This window comes from Pleurodeles waltl, chromosome 6 (genome assembly GCF_031143425.1).
Source record: "Pleurodeles waltl isolate 20211129_DDA chromosome 6, aPleWal1.hap1.20221129, whole genome shotgun sequence".
NCBI lineage: Eukaryota > Metazoa > Chordata > Amphibia > Caudata > Salamandridae > Pleurodeles > Pleurodeles waltl.
Genome location: NC_090445.1, coordinates 848,552,422 through 848,568,672, shown reverse-complemented (window position 1 = coordinate 848,568,672; position 16,251 = coordinate 848,552,422). Strand labels below are relative to the sequence as shown.

Sequence of the window (16,251 nt, the reverse complement as noted above, 5' to 3'; positions counted from 1 at the left end):
CAGTCTCAGGGCAATGCGTTATGGATGAGTTGGTCAGGGATATTTGCGTACGCTTTTCCCCCTCTCCCACTCCTTCCATATCTAGTAAACAAGCTGAGTCAAAACAAACTCAAACTCGTACTAATAGCACCGACATGGGCAAGGCAACCTTGGTACACAACACTACTAGACCTCTCAGTAGTGCCTCATGTCAAACTACCAAACATACCAGATCTGTTAACGCAACACAAACAACAGATCAGACACCCAAATCCAGCATCACTGAATCTAGCAATCTGGCTCCTGAAGTCCTAGAGTTCGGACATTTAGACCTTACACAGGAATGTATGGAGGTCATAAAACAAGCTAGGAAACCTACCACTAGACATTGCTATGCAAATAAGTGGAAAAGATTTGTTTATTACTGCCATAATAATCAAATTCAACCCTTACACGCATCTGCCAAAGACATCGTAGGATACTTACTACATTTGCAAAAATCAAAACTAGCTTTTTCTTCCATTAAAATACATCTTACAGCAATTTCAGCTTACCTGCAAATTACGCACTCAACTTCTCTATTTAGAATACCAGTCATAAAAGCATTTATGGAAGGTCTAAAGAGAATTATTCCACCAAGAACACCACCAGTTCCTTCATGGAACCTCAACATTGTCTTAACACGACTCATGGATCCACCTTTTGAGCCCATGCACTCTTGTGAAATGCAATACTTAACATGGAAAGTTGCATTTTTAATTGCCATCACATCTTTAAGAAGAGTAAGTGAGATTCAAGCATTTACCATACAAGAACCATTTATTCAGATACACAAGCATAAAGTAGTTCTACAAACAAATCCTAAATTTTTGCCAAAAGTCATATCACCGTTCCACTTAAATCAAACAGTAGAATTACCAGTGTTCTTCCCAAAGCCAGACACTGTAGCTGAAAGAGCACTACATACATTAGACATCAAAAGAGCGTTAATGTACTACATTGACAGAACAAAACTAATTCGCAAAACAAAACAATTATTTATTGCTTTCCAAAAACCTCATACAGGAAATCCAATTTCTAAGCAAGGCATTGCTAGATGGATAGTTAAGTGCATTCAAACCTGTTATCTTAAAGCAAAAAGAGAACTGCCTATTACACCAAAGGCACACTCAACTAGAAAGAAAGGTGCTACCATGGCCTTTCTAGGAAATATTCCAATGACAGAAATATGTAAGGCAGCTACATGGTCTACGCCTCATACATTTACCAAACACTACTGTGTAGACGTGCTAACAACACAGCAAGCCACAGTAGGCCAAGCAGTACTACGAACATTGTTTCAGACAACTTCAACTCCTACAGGCTGAACCACCGCTTTTGGGGAGATAACTGCTTACTAGTCTATGCACAGCATGTGTATCTGCAGCTACACATGCCACCGAACGGAAAATGTCACTTACCCAGTGTACATCTGTTCGTGGCATTAGTCGCTGCAGATTCACATGCTCCTCCCCGGGAGCCTGTAGCCGTTTAGAAGTTGATCTTGAACATCTGTATATTTGTAAATATATATATTAGTTTAAACTACATTATGTACATACGTATTCACTCCATTGCATGGGCACTATTACTAGCATATACAACTCCTACCTCACCCTCTGCGGGGGAAAACAATCTAAGATGGAGTCGACGCCCATGCGCAATGGAGCCGAAATGGGAGGAGTCCCTCGATCTCGTGACTCGAAAAGACTTCTTCGAAGAAAAACAACTTGTAACACTCCGAGCCCAACACCAGATGGCGGGATGTGCACAGCATGTGAATCTGCAGCGACTAATGCCACGAACAGATGTACACTGGGTAAGTGACATTTTTCATATATGGTAATATACAGTAATTTACAGACTTCATATTTATTCTTGAAATGGCCATAAGCTTTGTGACTAACATGACGTTTTACTGATAAAGCGTATAAACAATGTGTGGAAATCAACAAATAGTTATCATTTGCACATGGCCAAGTAAAGTGATTTATTTCTGTTCTATCTACTTGCCCATTCCAAAAGGGATTTTAGTGGTAATATAACCATATATTTTTGTCGCCTTCAAATTTCTTGATATATCTTGGCATATTTTATATAGGTCTTTGTCACCTATACCACACATGTATGGGGTGGTGCTTGGGGTTTGAAAACTAAAAAGAAAAAAAAATGGTTTGAAGGAGGTTCAAGAATTCCTTTGACAAACCACATATTTTTCCATTTTCAGTCTATTTGGTCAGCCCCCTGCAGAAAGTGGCCCAGTAATAAATCAGAAGTTGGGAATAACCCACCCTCGACATACATGTGACATTCAATTGCCCTACTAGGTTTTCCTTGGGCCCAAATACATTCTGACATACGGCGTTGTGATTTAACAACATATAGGGATGTTCTATGGGTAGTGACCAAACTAGTTATAATAGCTTTGGGAGTAATATCATTTTAACAATTTTTGCTTAGCCCATATTGAAATCTGAAGGCTCTCCCATCTGTTAGTCATCCATTGAATTTCACTCGGTATTTCACTACAATTGATCATATATCACCCATTGAATGTGCTAGTTAGGTAATTTCTAAATATCCATAGTTGGAACTGCATACATGGGTTTGTTTCCCGGGATGCCTATGCAGATACATTTGGTCTTGTCCATATTCAGTTTATATCCTGACAGTTTACCATAATTATTTGCCATTTCTGCACTACTGAGTGAGTCCTCTCAGGATTCAAAGTGACCAATAGCACATCATCCACATATGCCATAAATTTAATAACATCTCTCGGAAGTCCAAGTTTTTACAATCCAGCCTTGGCATATGCCACATGAAATAGCGCTTTTTTGAGTTTAATGCATATTTACCCTCCGGTGCACCGATAAACTGCTTTGATGGCCTTTATAAATTGTAATAATGGGAAACTTCTCTGTTAGATGATTCCCCATAGGAATGTCCCCTCAAATTTGTCAAAGGCCTTCTCTGCATCTAGACCTATCTGAGACAGAGGATGTTGTGAAGTTCCAGCCCAATTAGTTAGGGCTGTGGCCAAATTAGTATTTACAATGGTATATTTCCATGCAACAAAACCACGTTGCTAAGGAGATACCAGTTTTATTATTTTGCTATTTAGCCTAGATGCTGTGATCCTAGCAAAAACGTTAAAATCTGTACCCAGAAGTGGGATTAGGGATTAGGATTCTGTCAGCTAAGGGGGTTTATAATGTTTAGAAAATGTGATTATATGGGCATTATTCTATGATCCTGGTACCGCTGCCCCCCTGCCATAATGTGGTCACTAGTTGAAAAAATAACAACAGTATTACTGGTATTGATAGTTTATGAACTTTGGAGAACGGGATGGCATCTTTACCAGCAGCCTGACCTGTTGGGGTGGATTTAATAGCTCTGATCACTTCTTAGCAGGTAATTGTGCAGGTTACTTCTTCCGGGTCCATCTGGAAAAGCTCAGCAGATTCTTTTTAGCTAGGAATGTTTTTATATATTCTCTCATCTCTGCATGTATTCTGTCTGAGAATGTTCAGAGATAGTTGATTATAAAACGTTCAGAATTCTGCAAGTATTTCAGGCTGGTCTGTAATGCACTTTCAGATTGCTGATGTGATCGGCACAATTCTGTGCACATTTATATCTATATGTGTCTGTGCCGCTAATATGGTACCTATCTTTTCACCCTGTTCATATTGTAGTTGTCTGTGTCTCTTGATCTGTTCATGTATTCTACAATACATAATGTTTTGATCAATGGCCAAATTTTTACTATTTCTTGCCATAGTATCCTTATCTTAAATACATAAGCAGTCATTATTAATTTGGCATGTTGCTCTTCTAGGTCAGCAAGCGTGGATCTAAGATGGCTCTCATCAGTTACCCTTAGTTGCTCTGTTTGCACCACAAATTCTTTAGTAAACCCTTTGATTCTTTCATTGCATCCCATACTAAACAGATGTTAGCTGATCCTTGATTGATCTGTAGAAGTTAATATGTTTGTGCTTGATGCTCATTAATATACTGCTCTTCATGTAACAGACATTTAGGAAAGGCCAATATCTTATTGAGGATTAATCACAAGATATTTCTAAATCCAGTAAAATTAGGGCATGATTTATTTCTAAATCCAGTAAAATTAGGGCATGAACTCATGTTGGGTAAAACCAGAATCTGGATAAAGGTACATATTTTCTGCTTATGAGAAAATAATCAGTTCTACAATAATGCTCTTGAGCAGGCTAAAAAATGCATAAGCACTTTTATTTGGATTGTGTCACATCAACGCATCTATCAGATTATAATCATCTGTTAATAGCTGGATCACTCTTAGTTTTGGTCATGCGTCTGTGTGTCATCAAGTAGGGAGGACTAAATATAGTTAAAACCACCTTCAGTTAAGAAATCTACTGTCTCATGTAGTAGTGCTTTATGTATTTGATTAAAAGTAGTGGGATTGTCATGGTTTGCCTCATATACAGAGCACACATTAATTAACATGTTTCCTGTATTAAAAGTGACTTTAACCATTCCTCCAACCTGGATGCTTATTTGGTCTAGAATCTGAAAATAGGTCTTAAAAAGGATTTCAGTTTATTTGATGGATTCATCAGCCGAGCCAGCATATTTGAGTTTAGCACTGACCCGTTTATATATTGATTTATCCTTTCTTGATATAAGTTTCTTGCAAACCTGCTATATCAGGTTTTAACTTGTGGAACTCGTGATAGATTGCTTTTTGCTTCATTTTTGATTGAACCCTTTAGCATTAAAATGTGATAACTCTAATATAATGTACATTTACAGCAATAATTCAAGTTTTGAAAAATATACAATCAGTAGCCTTGATAACTGATAGTTATTTCATACGTTTTCCTAGCATAGCACTTATTTTGCAGTGTTATAAAATCGTAATTCTGATGCACATTACCAGCACCTCCCCTACGCCACAACCCATAGTCTCTGATTGACTATCCCTCCAGCACCATTCTTCTCACCTGTCCCCACAAGCCCACCCGGTTGGCTGATTCAATCAGTTCATTGCAGTTTGAATTATTTGTTAGAACTAAAAGCTGTTAAAGATGTTGACTCAAGATACATGCTTGACTAAAGGGCTACAAAGATTTTATCCCCACTGTATATTCACTGGATTTCTCCTGTAATACGTGGAAATCAAACTGGGTGGCTGGGGCGCTCTGTGGGGTCTGTAGAATCAATAGGGCAGCGTACAGCAATTGCTGCAGGGTCTTTTTCCAGCCAAACTGCATTGGTAGTCACTCCTCGTTGATTACTATTGAGCATGCCATTGTAGCTGGTATCAGAAAGTCAGGATCAGCTCCTGTCTCATCCACCAGAATGGGATGATTAAGCTTGGCCACACTATATCCTGCTGGAGCCTGTAAAACGAGACCCCTAGAAGCAGGGGAGTGGTTGTTTGAATTGTTATGTTCATGCAACTCTGTTAGACTGTGTATTAGTTAATGTACAGAAAGGAACTGTGTGGGATAGTTGTATGACAAAGGTTGCTCAAAAAGGCACAGGGTTACTCTTCTCCCAGACTTGCTGTCTTCATACTTCATTCTTGAGCTTCCCAATTGTTCATAGTATGAGTTGCCTAGAAAAGGTCAATTCGTAGTAAAATCTACTGTAGTATCACCATAAAGTTTGCATGTCTCAGTCAACTGATTGTTACTAAGAATGGAAACAACCCAGTCCACTGGCGAAAAATATAGTCATTTTCTTTCCAACCATAAATATGACACAAAAGTACATGGTAGCATTGTGGAGATATTTAATTGTGTTTTATCATTACTGTCTATATGTGGATGCAAAGCTGGGCAACAAATCAGGTAGGTGGTCTTGAAAATAGAATTTCAATGATGAAACACTTATTTTCCTGCTTCCCAGGCATTTATTGCTTAATATGTACATTAACCACATAAGCTAATCCAGTGTTGAATAACATCATTTTTGATAAATTTTCCTGCATTTGTGTCTTTGTAGATTACTTGTGATTTTCCTGCTTCATCACTGAGTTGGTATAATGAAGTAGTAAGTGTTAATTGAAGTGCATGCACTGGTTGCCGCTTATGGATGAAGTAAAGCTCTACTGATATTAGAAAATAGCCTAATCTAAAACTTGTGAAAACAAAATGTGATATTTTTAGTCTGACATCTGAGTATTCAGTGAACACCTGATTCTGTACAAGATTCCAATGATGGCATGTCACATTTACAGATGAATAACTTAATTTCACTCACCACTGTGACTCTTGTGAAGGTAGTTCTAAGCCCACCTTCCTAGAGGTGACCACTCTGCCTACCTCACTCTCTTCATATCTTGTAGCTTGAACCGTGATGGAAGTAATCAAGTATGAAAGCTGGCAGATGCATTAAGAAGAGGCTGTAACCAGCGCTATAAAATTAACCATTGTGTTGTTGACCATTAATGTCCTCTGACATTCTGGTTCTTGGACACGCTATAAGTCAGATGGAGCATGAATTTGGCATTTCCCCAAATAAGAGTCATTATGGTGAGTAACTTAGTTTCCTGATCACCGAGCATATTGTCAGACAAGCTTTTCTAATTAAAACTTGATATATCTTGGCAGCTAGATGACCCTGCTAGAAAATAGTTCATCAAGTGTCTGATTTTAGTGTTGTGAGTTAGAAGAGTCCACCTCGTACCTTTCTCTATTGACATTATTTTGTGTTACCTAGCCATGTAGGCTATTTAGGTTGACTTGTTCCCTCAAGTGATCCATTAGTATTACTTTGTGTTTCATCCCACTAATGGCGTTTATGAGCAGTGGCTTTTAATCTTTCTAGTGGGAAGTGAAGTACAATTAACTTAATTAATAATCAATAATATATATTTGCCTCCTAATCAGTATTATAATGCTCATTTAGAATAACTGTTCTTCCTTAATTCATTTTGTAAAAAGGGTCTATAATTTTAACTGGCTATTTTAATGTGAGACTTGGGGTAGCAGATAAATCATGGCGTGACTATGGGAATAACCCATGATTCCACTTCTGGTTAGATTAAATACAGTGATTCATTGCTTAAAACCTTTTAGATATTCCATTCACAAAATTTGCCTCGATTGCTGTACATGAAAGGGCACTGACACCCTGCTGATATGTAATCACACTTCTTTTTTGACTTTGACATAATGTGCTTTTGTGTTATCTCCATTGTGGGGAAAAGGTAAGGAGGGGTTTGGAAAGGTATAATCTCCCCCAAAAAACTACTGGCCTTGTTGTAGAAGTTTATTGGTATTACAGAAAATGCCCAGTCAGAATAAAATAAACAAGAAAGAGAAGACATAAAAAATAGTTTGACAGTGGGTTTGAAGTTGAAGGGAATTCTCTGTAGATTGCTCTGTAAAGCAGTCCTCTGTCTGTATAAGGAAAATTTAGTGGCCAGTCTAAAAAATTGTAAAATAAGTTATAAAAATTAGTCAGTGAGAAAAGAAGATATGAACGATTTCTGTTTAGAGGTGCAGTCCTCCATTTATTGGTATTCTTCCAAAAGTTTCCAAACATCACGCAAGGCCTAAAGTTTGAATTTAAAAATCAAAATTAGTTATACATGATTATTCTTTACAGACATTGGCACATGTACAATTGAAATCCATTTTACACCCAGCATTTCAATTGTCAGTGTGACAAGAAGGGTTAATGAGCAAGCAGCTGAGGGGAATTACTCATAATTGAAACATACTCAGTTAATGTTGAAGAAAGATATAAAAGCCAGAACCTCATTAGCAGTAGGACCTGCAGTTTGTGCATAACATCGTTGAGAACAAAAAACATCAAGGAATGGTTAGGCTAACAGTGCTGTTCAGTGATTGCAGTTTGACACTACCAGTATATTTTAGAAGGGACCTCAAATTGATCACTCTTCTTTTAGGCCGATATCTCTTCTAGATAGTACAGGAAGGGTACTTTCTTGGCTAGAAACCTTGGATTAACAAATAGCTGTATTTACGGATGTGTAGCTTGGTTTTACTTACGGCGACTTGTGTTAGTGTGGAGTTAATCTTAAAATGGATACTAACAGTTTATGATATAACAAACAGATAAAAAAATCTTCATAATTGCTCTGTCAAGTGTTTAATGAAGTATGTGGAAACACAGTGGTTTAGATTGAGAGATTATGATTTGGGCCCGTGGCTCCTACATTTAGTGACTGTTTCTCAAATTAAAAAATGTCCTAAAGTAGGGTTGTTGCCTAGCACAATTCCTTCAAGTTCGTCTGATCTCCCAAGGTTCTTAAGCTAGATGGACCTTGTCCCCATCCCCAGGAAAATTTAGTACTGCATATCATATTTTGTTATATGCAGATGATTCAGTCCTGCTATCACAGACATTAAATGTTCTAAAAAGGCTAATTGACCAGACTAAATTACACTGCTGTAAATGGTATACTCATTAATGAGGTAATGACTACAACAATGTGTTTTGGAAAGCTCACATGGCTGTCCTGGCATGTAGTTAGTCAAAAGCTGACCAAGTATAATTTCTCCTAAGATTTTGAGCTTGCTTAGTTCTGCCACTAGCATGATGCTTAAAGTATTGCAGTGATTTGTCCCTTTTCACCATCATGCTGTGCACTGACCTGGAGTTTCCAACATGAATGGGAAATGTCTCATCAGGTTAACCGTTTATAGCAGAATGCAGTCTACAAAAGGGGACTGTGTCGGAACTGTCAATCTTCCCCCATCTTCGGAGTTAGAAAAGTTACTTAATGGGGCATAGCAATCTCATGAATGATACGTTTATAGAGTGCAACCATGTCCTAAGGCATCTAGATGCTGAAAGCAAACCCTGTGATATTCTATTCCAACCCCAGAGCCATTTACAGAATCCAGAAAAAATGACTAACTAACATTATATACAGACGAATCCTGTCTTTCTAACTTAGGTTCAAACAAGGATGTTACAAGGAGAAAAGCCAGGATTTAAGGCTTTTTAAAGAAACAAAACACCATGTTAACTAGCCTGAAAAAAGCTTCAAAAACATACAAGGACATTTTTTTGATTTAAACCCTCCAGGCCTTTGGATTGGTCTCGCTATTGCCCCAGCAGTTTTATTCTGATGTGAAGTTTGGACTAAGGAAGAGTTTAAAGAAATATTGAGAATCTTAAAACTGCATAAACTATATTGTTGCTTCTGTAAAAAGGCTCTGACTGTTAAAATATACTTAGGGCACCCTTAAGTCTGAGCTCAGTCTATAGAGTTTACAAGTTGGAGCCAGAAATAGAGCATCTAGTTTTCTGGTAACAATATGCTTATTATACAGTGCCACTACTCTTTAAGGTGCCATTAAATACCTGTGAGAACAAAAAATCTAAACCTTGTCACATTGCTACAGGATCGTACCCAGATTGAAAAGTAAGGGAGTTATTGATAGACATCTGTGAAAGTTACAGATTTATTTAACATTGGACTGAGTAAAGTCATGGCCCAAAATGATTAATATAGGTGAAACTTCATTTCTGAATACTTAAAGGTTTGGATCAGGTGGCATTTTCAGATCTTACTTAACAAACATATGTATTGGCTTATGCTGCTCCTAAACATCAGTGTTCGCTATTCTCATAGACTTACTTGGCTAACATTTTAGAAATTGTTTTGGTCACATTAAACTGGTGGCACTGACAAGACATTTTGTCAGATGAATAAGATGCATCTAAGAGGGTAAGTGAAGTGTACTTTTTTTTATGTCCACTGTATCAATGAGAACATAAACACATTTGAAAGGATATTGAACTGTCCAAAATTGAGTGCTTTAGACACTTGGCTTTTGTTACCCCAGATCGTATTATAGATTTTTTTTATGCGATTTTGAAGATGTATTACATTTAATTGGATGAAACAATTTCTATAATTGTAATTCTAAATAGAATATATTTAATTTAATTTAATGTTTTCATGTGCGAGAACTGGGATGTTTAGGTGGACGTTTGTAGATAAAAATTATTACAAATATTACTTTAATTTTCAGCAATGTGTCTGATTAAATATTCCTTTCAAAATAAAGTAGTGGGTTGATAATTTCATGGGCTTGCTAACACATTACCTTTAGTCTAGAGATCCTTAACCTTAAGTGGCTGGGTGTCACCTAAGACAAATTTGGTTTCAGTAGATGCACAGCAGCATCTGTCCTTTAATCTATGATTGGCAGTGTGAGGAGTCACAAGATTGCACCTGATTTTACTTAAATAATTCTTTCTCAATTTATTGTGCTCTCAAACATGGGAGCGTTCCAGCAAGCAAATGGTCATTCACATCGAAGGCCTCACCCTCAATGCCATTTTTTATCAACATTGTTGCTATTGAGATTGATAAGATTCTTTCTATAATATATTGTGGGTGTGTCAGCATGTATCAAGACTAGTACTATTTTATTGGGCAAATGGGAAATCCAAATCAAAAACAATGTTTTTATTTATTTTGTGCTCTGTTTTGGAGCTGCTGGCTTGGCTACTAGAAGAGTTTTTCCCAAATTAAGTCACTTTTCTTAATTTATAAGATGGAGTGACGATTGACAGTTCTGATTCATCATCTTCTTATTCAGACAAGTATGTTCTATATGTGCTTAACCCGAAGACACATTTACATTCATGGTTGAAATTGTAGAGTATTATGGATCATTGTTCGTCTTCACAGTAAATTGCAACACTACCCAGTACCTACATCGGCAGTAGGAATACGAACGCTCTAGATCTTGGTGACAACCTAATTGTTTAGATATTTTGTCATCTTTATCAGTGATTTTAGGCAGGGTATATGACCAAAATGTAATGTTATACTGGAGGTGTCTATAAAATGGTGGCTTGCACTTCCAATGTTGCTGATGGGCAGAAAAGCGATGAGTAAGATGAGTGTAGTACCCTAGTTCTTTATATTGTAAAGCATGTCTTTTTGCCATACACAGATCAGTACATAAAAAGTGTGTACTGCTCATAATGCAGTTTATATGGGGAGATAGGGTGGTCCAAATAGCAGTATTTACTTTGAAGCTCCTGTTTTTTTTTTTTTTCGTTTTTTTTTTTATTGAGGTTGACCATGGCAGACCTACCTGACCCACCTTCAGGCTTCACCAGCCAATTGCAGTATGTAATGGCAGTGTGGATCCAATATCCGCTTTCAGATTGAGCTAATGTTCCTACCATTAGAAATGGAAACACAAAGAGCTGATCTTCCAACACATCTTTAGGTGTGGTTGATGTGTAGCTCAAATCAGTAAAATAGGTTAGCTGTATGCACTTGCCACACATGAAATTCTTGGGAGCCTCACTAATCCGTAAATGTCAATCACTGCTACTGTGGGATGATGGACAGGCCATCTCAGTGACCCTACTCAAAATGTGTGACAAGGGAAGGACCCTGGGATTAAGGAACTAATGAGAGAGTGGGGGAGCTCGAGATGTACATTTTCTAACATATGCTATTATAATGACTAAATTCAGATAAATCAGGCTTGAAATTCTAAGTTAATTAGATGATAATCCCCTAAATAGAATTATGCACCACGGCATTAGTGGCAGACCAGCCTCCAAAGTATACAAAGGTTTGAACCTATCCACCCCCAAAGCTGTAGCTATAGTGAGAAACAAATGGGAGAACACCTTCACGCAGCAAAGAATGGGACAGGATTTTGTCTACACAAAGTTAAGTAAGCAGAAACTCTAGATTCAAGTTACTAGAACTTCAAAGGAATGCACAGGGTATATTTCACTCCACAAATACTCTGTAGGTTACCCCAGAGATAGATGACAGATGTCCATTTTGACACATAATTGGTGCTGCATTCATCTACATGTGGTGGTCCTGTTGACTAGTATCAGTATTCTGAGGGAGAGTCATTAACATTTTTTTGAAAATTACAGATCAAAGGTATTTTCTAACCCCAGCATTGTTTTTAAGCTTGGTGCAGATAGAAAAAAAAGCAAATTGACCACATGACTAAGACATCTAGGCCTGGTGCTGGTGAAAAGGTGCATCTCGGTCATGAAAATGTAACACAAGACCTGTAAGAAAGATCTACAAAAGTGGTTTCAGGTGGACAGTGACTTTATTGAAGCACTCGGACAACTAAATGGAGTTGGGAGAGACTAAATGTGTGTTTTGTTTCACTGACCATGCTGTACCTCACAGACCGCTTGCTGCCACAAAGTGAATGACTTGGGAGCTTCTCTGTTGAATTGAATAGATATATGAATTTGCAGAACATTAATTAGAAAACTACTCAATCATTGGGTAATTTAATTAAGGTTCCATCGTAATGGCATTACTTCCATGGCTTTTGTTCGTAACAACATACACCACTTATATGTGTTGTGGATCACTGTTTGTACTTGATTAAATGGGGATTTGTTATATTAACTGTAACTGTTAAGAAACAATAATGAAATGTATATTAAAAAAAGTATTCCCAGAGCCTTTATGGACAGTGCTAAAAGGCCATCTTGATGACACAAATTTAGTCAAATTCAGGCCCATTATCAACTGTGCTAGCCCATGCTGGAGTAGGATGCCGTCCATCAATTACAATCCCAGCCAGATTACAGTTCTCTCCCCATTCCATACTGGCTTCTTTGCTTGCTGAGGCACAGAAAGTTCCCCGATTGACTGTTGAGATTATGGCTTTGGTTTAGCAGACAATGGGGAAAGAGTGGTACTACTTGGTTTTTCTGGACATTTCTGCGGCTTTCGATGCGGTTGAATATTCAGCCCTACTGGGTAAACTCTCATGAGTGATGCATGCTCAAAACCTTACTTTAGTTCCTACTTGCACCACTGATTCCAACATGGTTTTCTGTGTGGGTTACAGGAGACTTTCTCATGTGGCATCTTTCATTATCAACTATGCCTCCTGTTTTATTCACTCTTCTAGTATAATCTATGTAATTCTGGTTTGTTACTGAACATTTCTGCTAAGCTGGCATGCTTCAAAATTAAATATTGAACATCTCCTATAATGAATGTGGTCTGTATATAAAGCAAAAAGTGAGCCATTTGATCAAGGGTTCAGTCTCCGTCCTAGTTGTGCAAGACCCCATAGTAAATGTCTCAAAAGATGTTCTCTGTGGGCAGTAGATATGTTATCTGCACCTTTGACTTCATACTGAGAGAGATAGGTGATTATATTCCTCACATAACATCAATGTTATATCTGTATGTAAATTTCCATACCTGCTACAGATGATTCATAGTCTCCTCTTCCCCCCCCCCCCCCCCAGTTGAGCATACTCCTACAGATGAACCACAAATCACCATCTTTTGGTTGGTTAGATCCATTGTCTGAGCCTTGTTAATGAACGCTCTCTTACAAACTCCTCCAGTTACTTCCATGTTGGATAGAAAATGCAGCAGCATGAACACCAGATAATGTATATTCTTATGGTACATCTTCATGAAGGTCAGTTTAACTGAACTCTGATTTATGTTGCACTAGAAATTGAATGCACAGAACTGACTAACATAACATAGAAATGAAAGTGACAGCTGCCCCTCATTTTAGTATGGCCCACCACATGGTCATCTTCACTAGATATCATGTGGATGGAGATGTAGGGCAAAATATCCCCATATGTTTCTCTCTTTAAAGAAGTAGGCAGACGCAACTCATTGCTACCAGTTTGCCGACTTGCTTCGGATTGCTCTTTAAATGTCACAGAAGACATAACCTATGTTTGACTTTTCTGGTTGAAATTCTCAGGCCTTATTGAATGTCTAAGTCCTCAACCTCAATTTTTATCCGGCATGTGGCTTACACATTGCACATCTAATAATGACATTATTACTGTTATTGATTTGGCCTCATTTAGGCCATGTCCTCCTTTAACCCCTTCGCTGCCAGGCCTTTTCCCCCCTCCTGTGCCGAGCCTTTTTTTGGCTATTTGGGGCAGTTTGCGCTTAGGCCCTCAACTTTTTCTCCACATAAGGTACCCATGCCAAATTTGCGTCCTTTTTTTTCCAGCATCCTAGGGATTCTAGAGGTACCCAGACTTTGTGGGTTCCCCTGAAGGAGACCAAGAAATTAGCCAAAATACAGCAAAAATTTTGTTTGGGGAAAAAAGGGCTGCAGAAGAAGGCTTGTAGTTTTTCCCCTGAGAATGGCATCAACAAAGGGTTTGTGGTGGTAAAATCACCAGCTTTCAGGAACCGGCAGACTTGAATTAGAAAACCCAATTTTTCAACATATTTTGACATTTTACTGGGACCGTCCCCATTTTTACTATTTTCTGTGCTTTCAGCCTCCTTCCAGTTAGTGACAGAAATGGGTGAGAAACCAATGCTGGATCCCAGAAAGCTAAACATTTCTGAAAAGTAGACAATTCTGAATTCAGCAAGGGGTCATTTGTGTAGATCCTACAAGTGTTTCCTACAGAAAATAACAGGTGAAATAAAAGAACAGTGAAATTGAGGTGAAAAAACAGCAATCTTTCTCCACGTTTTACTCTGAAAATTTTCCTGCAATGTCAGATTTTTTTAAAGCAATATACCACTATGTCAGCTAAACTCTTCTGGTTGCGGTGATATATAGGGCTTGTAGGATCATCAAGAACCCTAGGTACCCAGAGCCAATAAACGAGCTACACCTTGCAATGGGTTTTCATTCTATACCGGGTATACAGCAATTCATTTGCTGAAATATAAAAAATGAAAAATAGGTATCAAGAAAACCTTTGTATTTCCAAAATGGGCACAAGATAAGGTGTTGAGATGCAGTGGTTATTTGCACATCTCTGAATTACCGGGTGTCCATACTAGCACGTGAATTACAGGGCATTTCTCAAATAGACGTCTTTTTACACACTTGTATAACACTTGTTTTGCTATTCTGTGTTCCCCCATGTCTGCCGATAAAAATAAAAAAAATGGTACCTCACGTGCGTGGGTAGGCCTTGTGCCCGCGACTGGAACTACCCCAAAACACAACATGGACACATCACATTTTCACAAGGAAAACAGTGCTGTTTTTTTGCAAAGTGGCTAGCTGTGGATTTTGGCCTCTAGCGCAGCCGGCACCTAGGGAAACCTACCAAACCTGCACAGTTATGAAAACTAGACACCTAGGGGAACCCAAGATGGGGGTCACTTGTGGGGCTCTGACTAGGTTCTGTTACACAGAATCCTTTGCAAACCTCAAAATGTTGCCAAAAAAACACTTTTTCCTCTCATTTCCGTGACAAAGTTCTGGAATCCGAGAAGAGCCACAAATTTCTTTCCACCCAGCGTTCCCCCATGTCTCCTGATAAAAATGGTACCTCACTTGTGGGGGTAGGCCTAGCGCCCGCGACAGGAAAAGCCCCAAAACACAACATGGACACATCAAATTTTCACAAAGAAAACAGAGCTGTTTTTTGCAAAGCACCTAGCTGTGGATTTTGGCCTCTAGCTCAGCCGACACCTAGGATAACCTAGCAAACCTGCGCAGTTGTGAAAACTAGACACCTAGGGGAATCCAAGATGGGGTGACTTGTGGGGCTCTGACCAGGTTCTGTTACCCACAATCCTTTGCAAACCTCAAAATTTGGCCACAAAAACACTTTTTCCTCTCATTTCGGTGACCGACAGTTCTGGAATCAGAGAGCAGCCACAATTTCCTTCCACCCACCGTTCCCCCAAGTCTCCCGATAAAAATTGTACCTCACTTTTGTGAGTGGGCCTACTGCCTGCGAAAGGAAATGCCCCAAAACACTATCTGGACACATCAAAATTATCAAATACGAAACGACCTGTTTTTCGGGGGGGGGGGGCACCTGCGTTTCTTGTCCTGGGTTCAGCAGCCTTCTAGGGAAACCTACCAAACCCAGACATTTCTGAAAACTAGACTCGCAAGGGAGTCCAGTGAGGTGTGACTTGCGTGGGTCCCCCAATGTTTTCTTACCCAGAATCCTCAGCAAACCTCAAATTTAGCTAAAAAATCGAAATTTTCCCACATTTCTCACCGCACTGGGACACATTTCATACCACCCAATGTTCCCCTTAGATACCTCATTTGTGTAGGTGGGCCAAGTGCTTGTGAAAGGGAAGAGCCAAAAACATGTCGATATTGTGGGGGAACTAAATGGGGTCCTAAAGGGCAGTTTGCAAAAAACATTTTTAGGCTGACAAGTGCAGCAGAATTTTTATCGGTATAGATGAGACAATGCTGGGTGGTAGGAATTTTGTGGATTCTTGCAGATTCCGGAAAGTTCCATCACAAAAACGTG

The 16,251-nt window shown here is 38.7% G+C and overlaps 1 protein-coding gene across 2 annotated transcripts in view; it reads left to right on the top strand.

The window, feature by feature from the left end:
• OGA (O-GlcNAcase) overlaps positions 1–16,251 on the top strand; it is a 475,247-nt gene that overhangs the window by 300,854 nt on the left and 158,142 nt on the right. The window contains exon 10 of one of the 2 annotated variants that reach the window (XM_069239570.1): positions 6,022–6,069. The exons of the other annotated variant lie outside the window; for it this stretch is intronic. Within the exon in view, the coding sequence (XP_069095671.1) occupies positions 6,022–6,069 (48 nt within the window). The remainder of the gene's footprint in view (positions 1–6,021; positions 6,070–16,251) is intronic. 2 annotated transcript variants of the gene reach the window in all.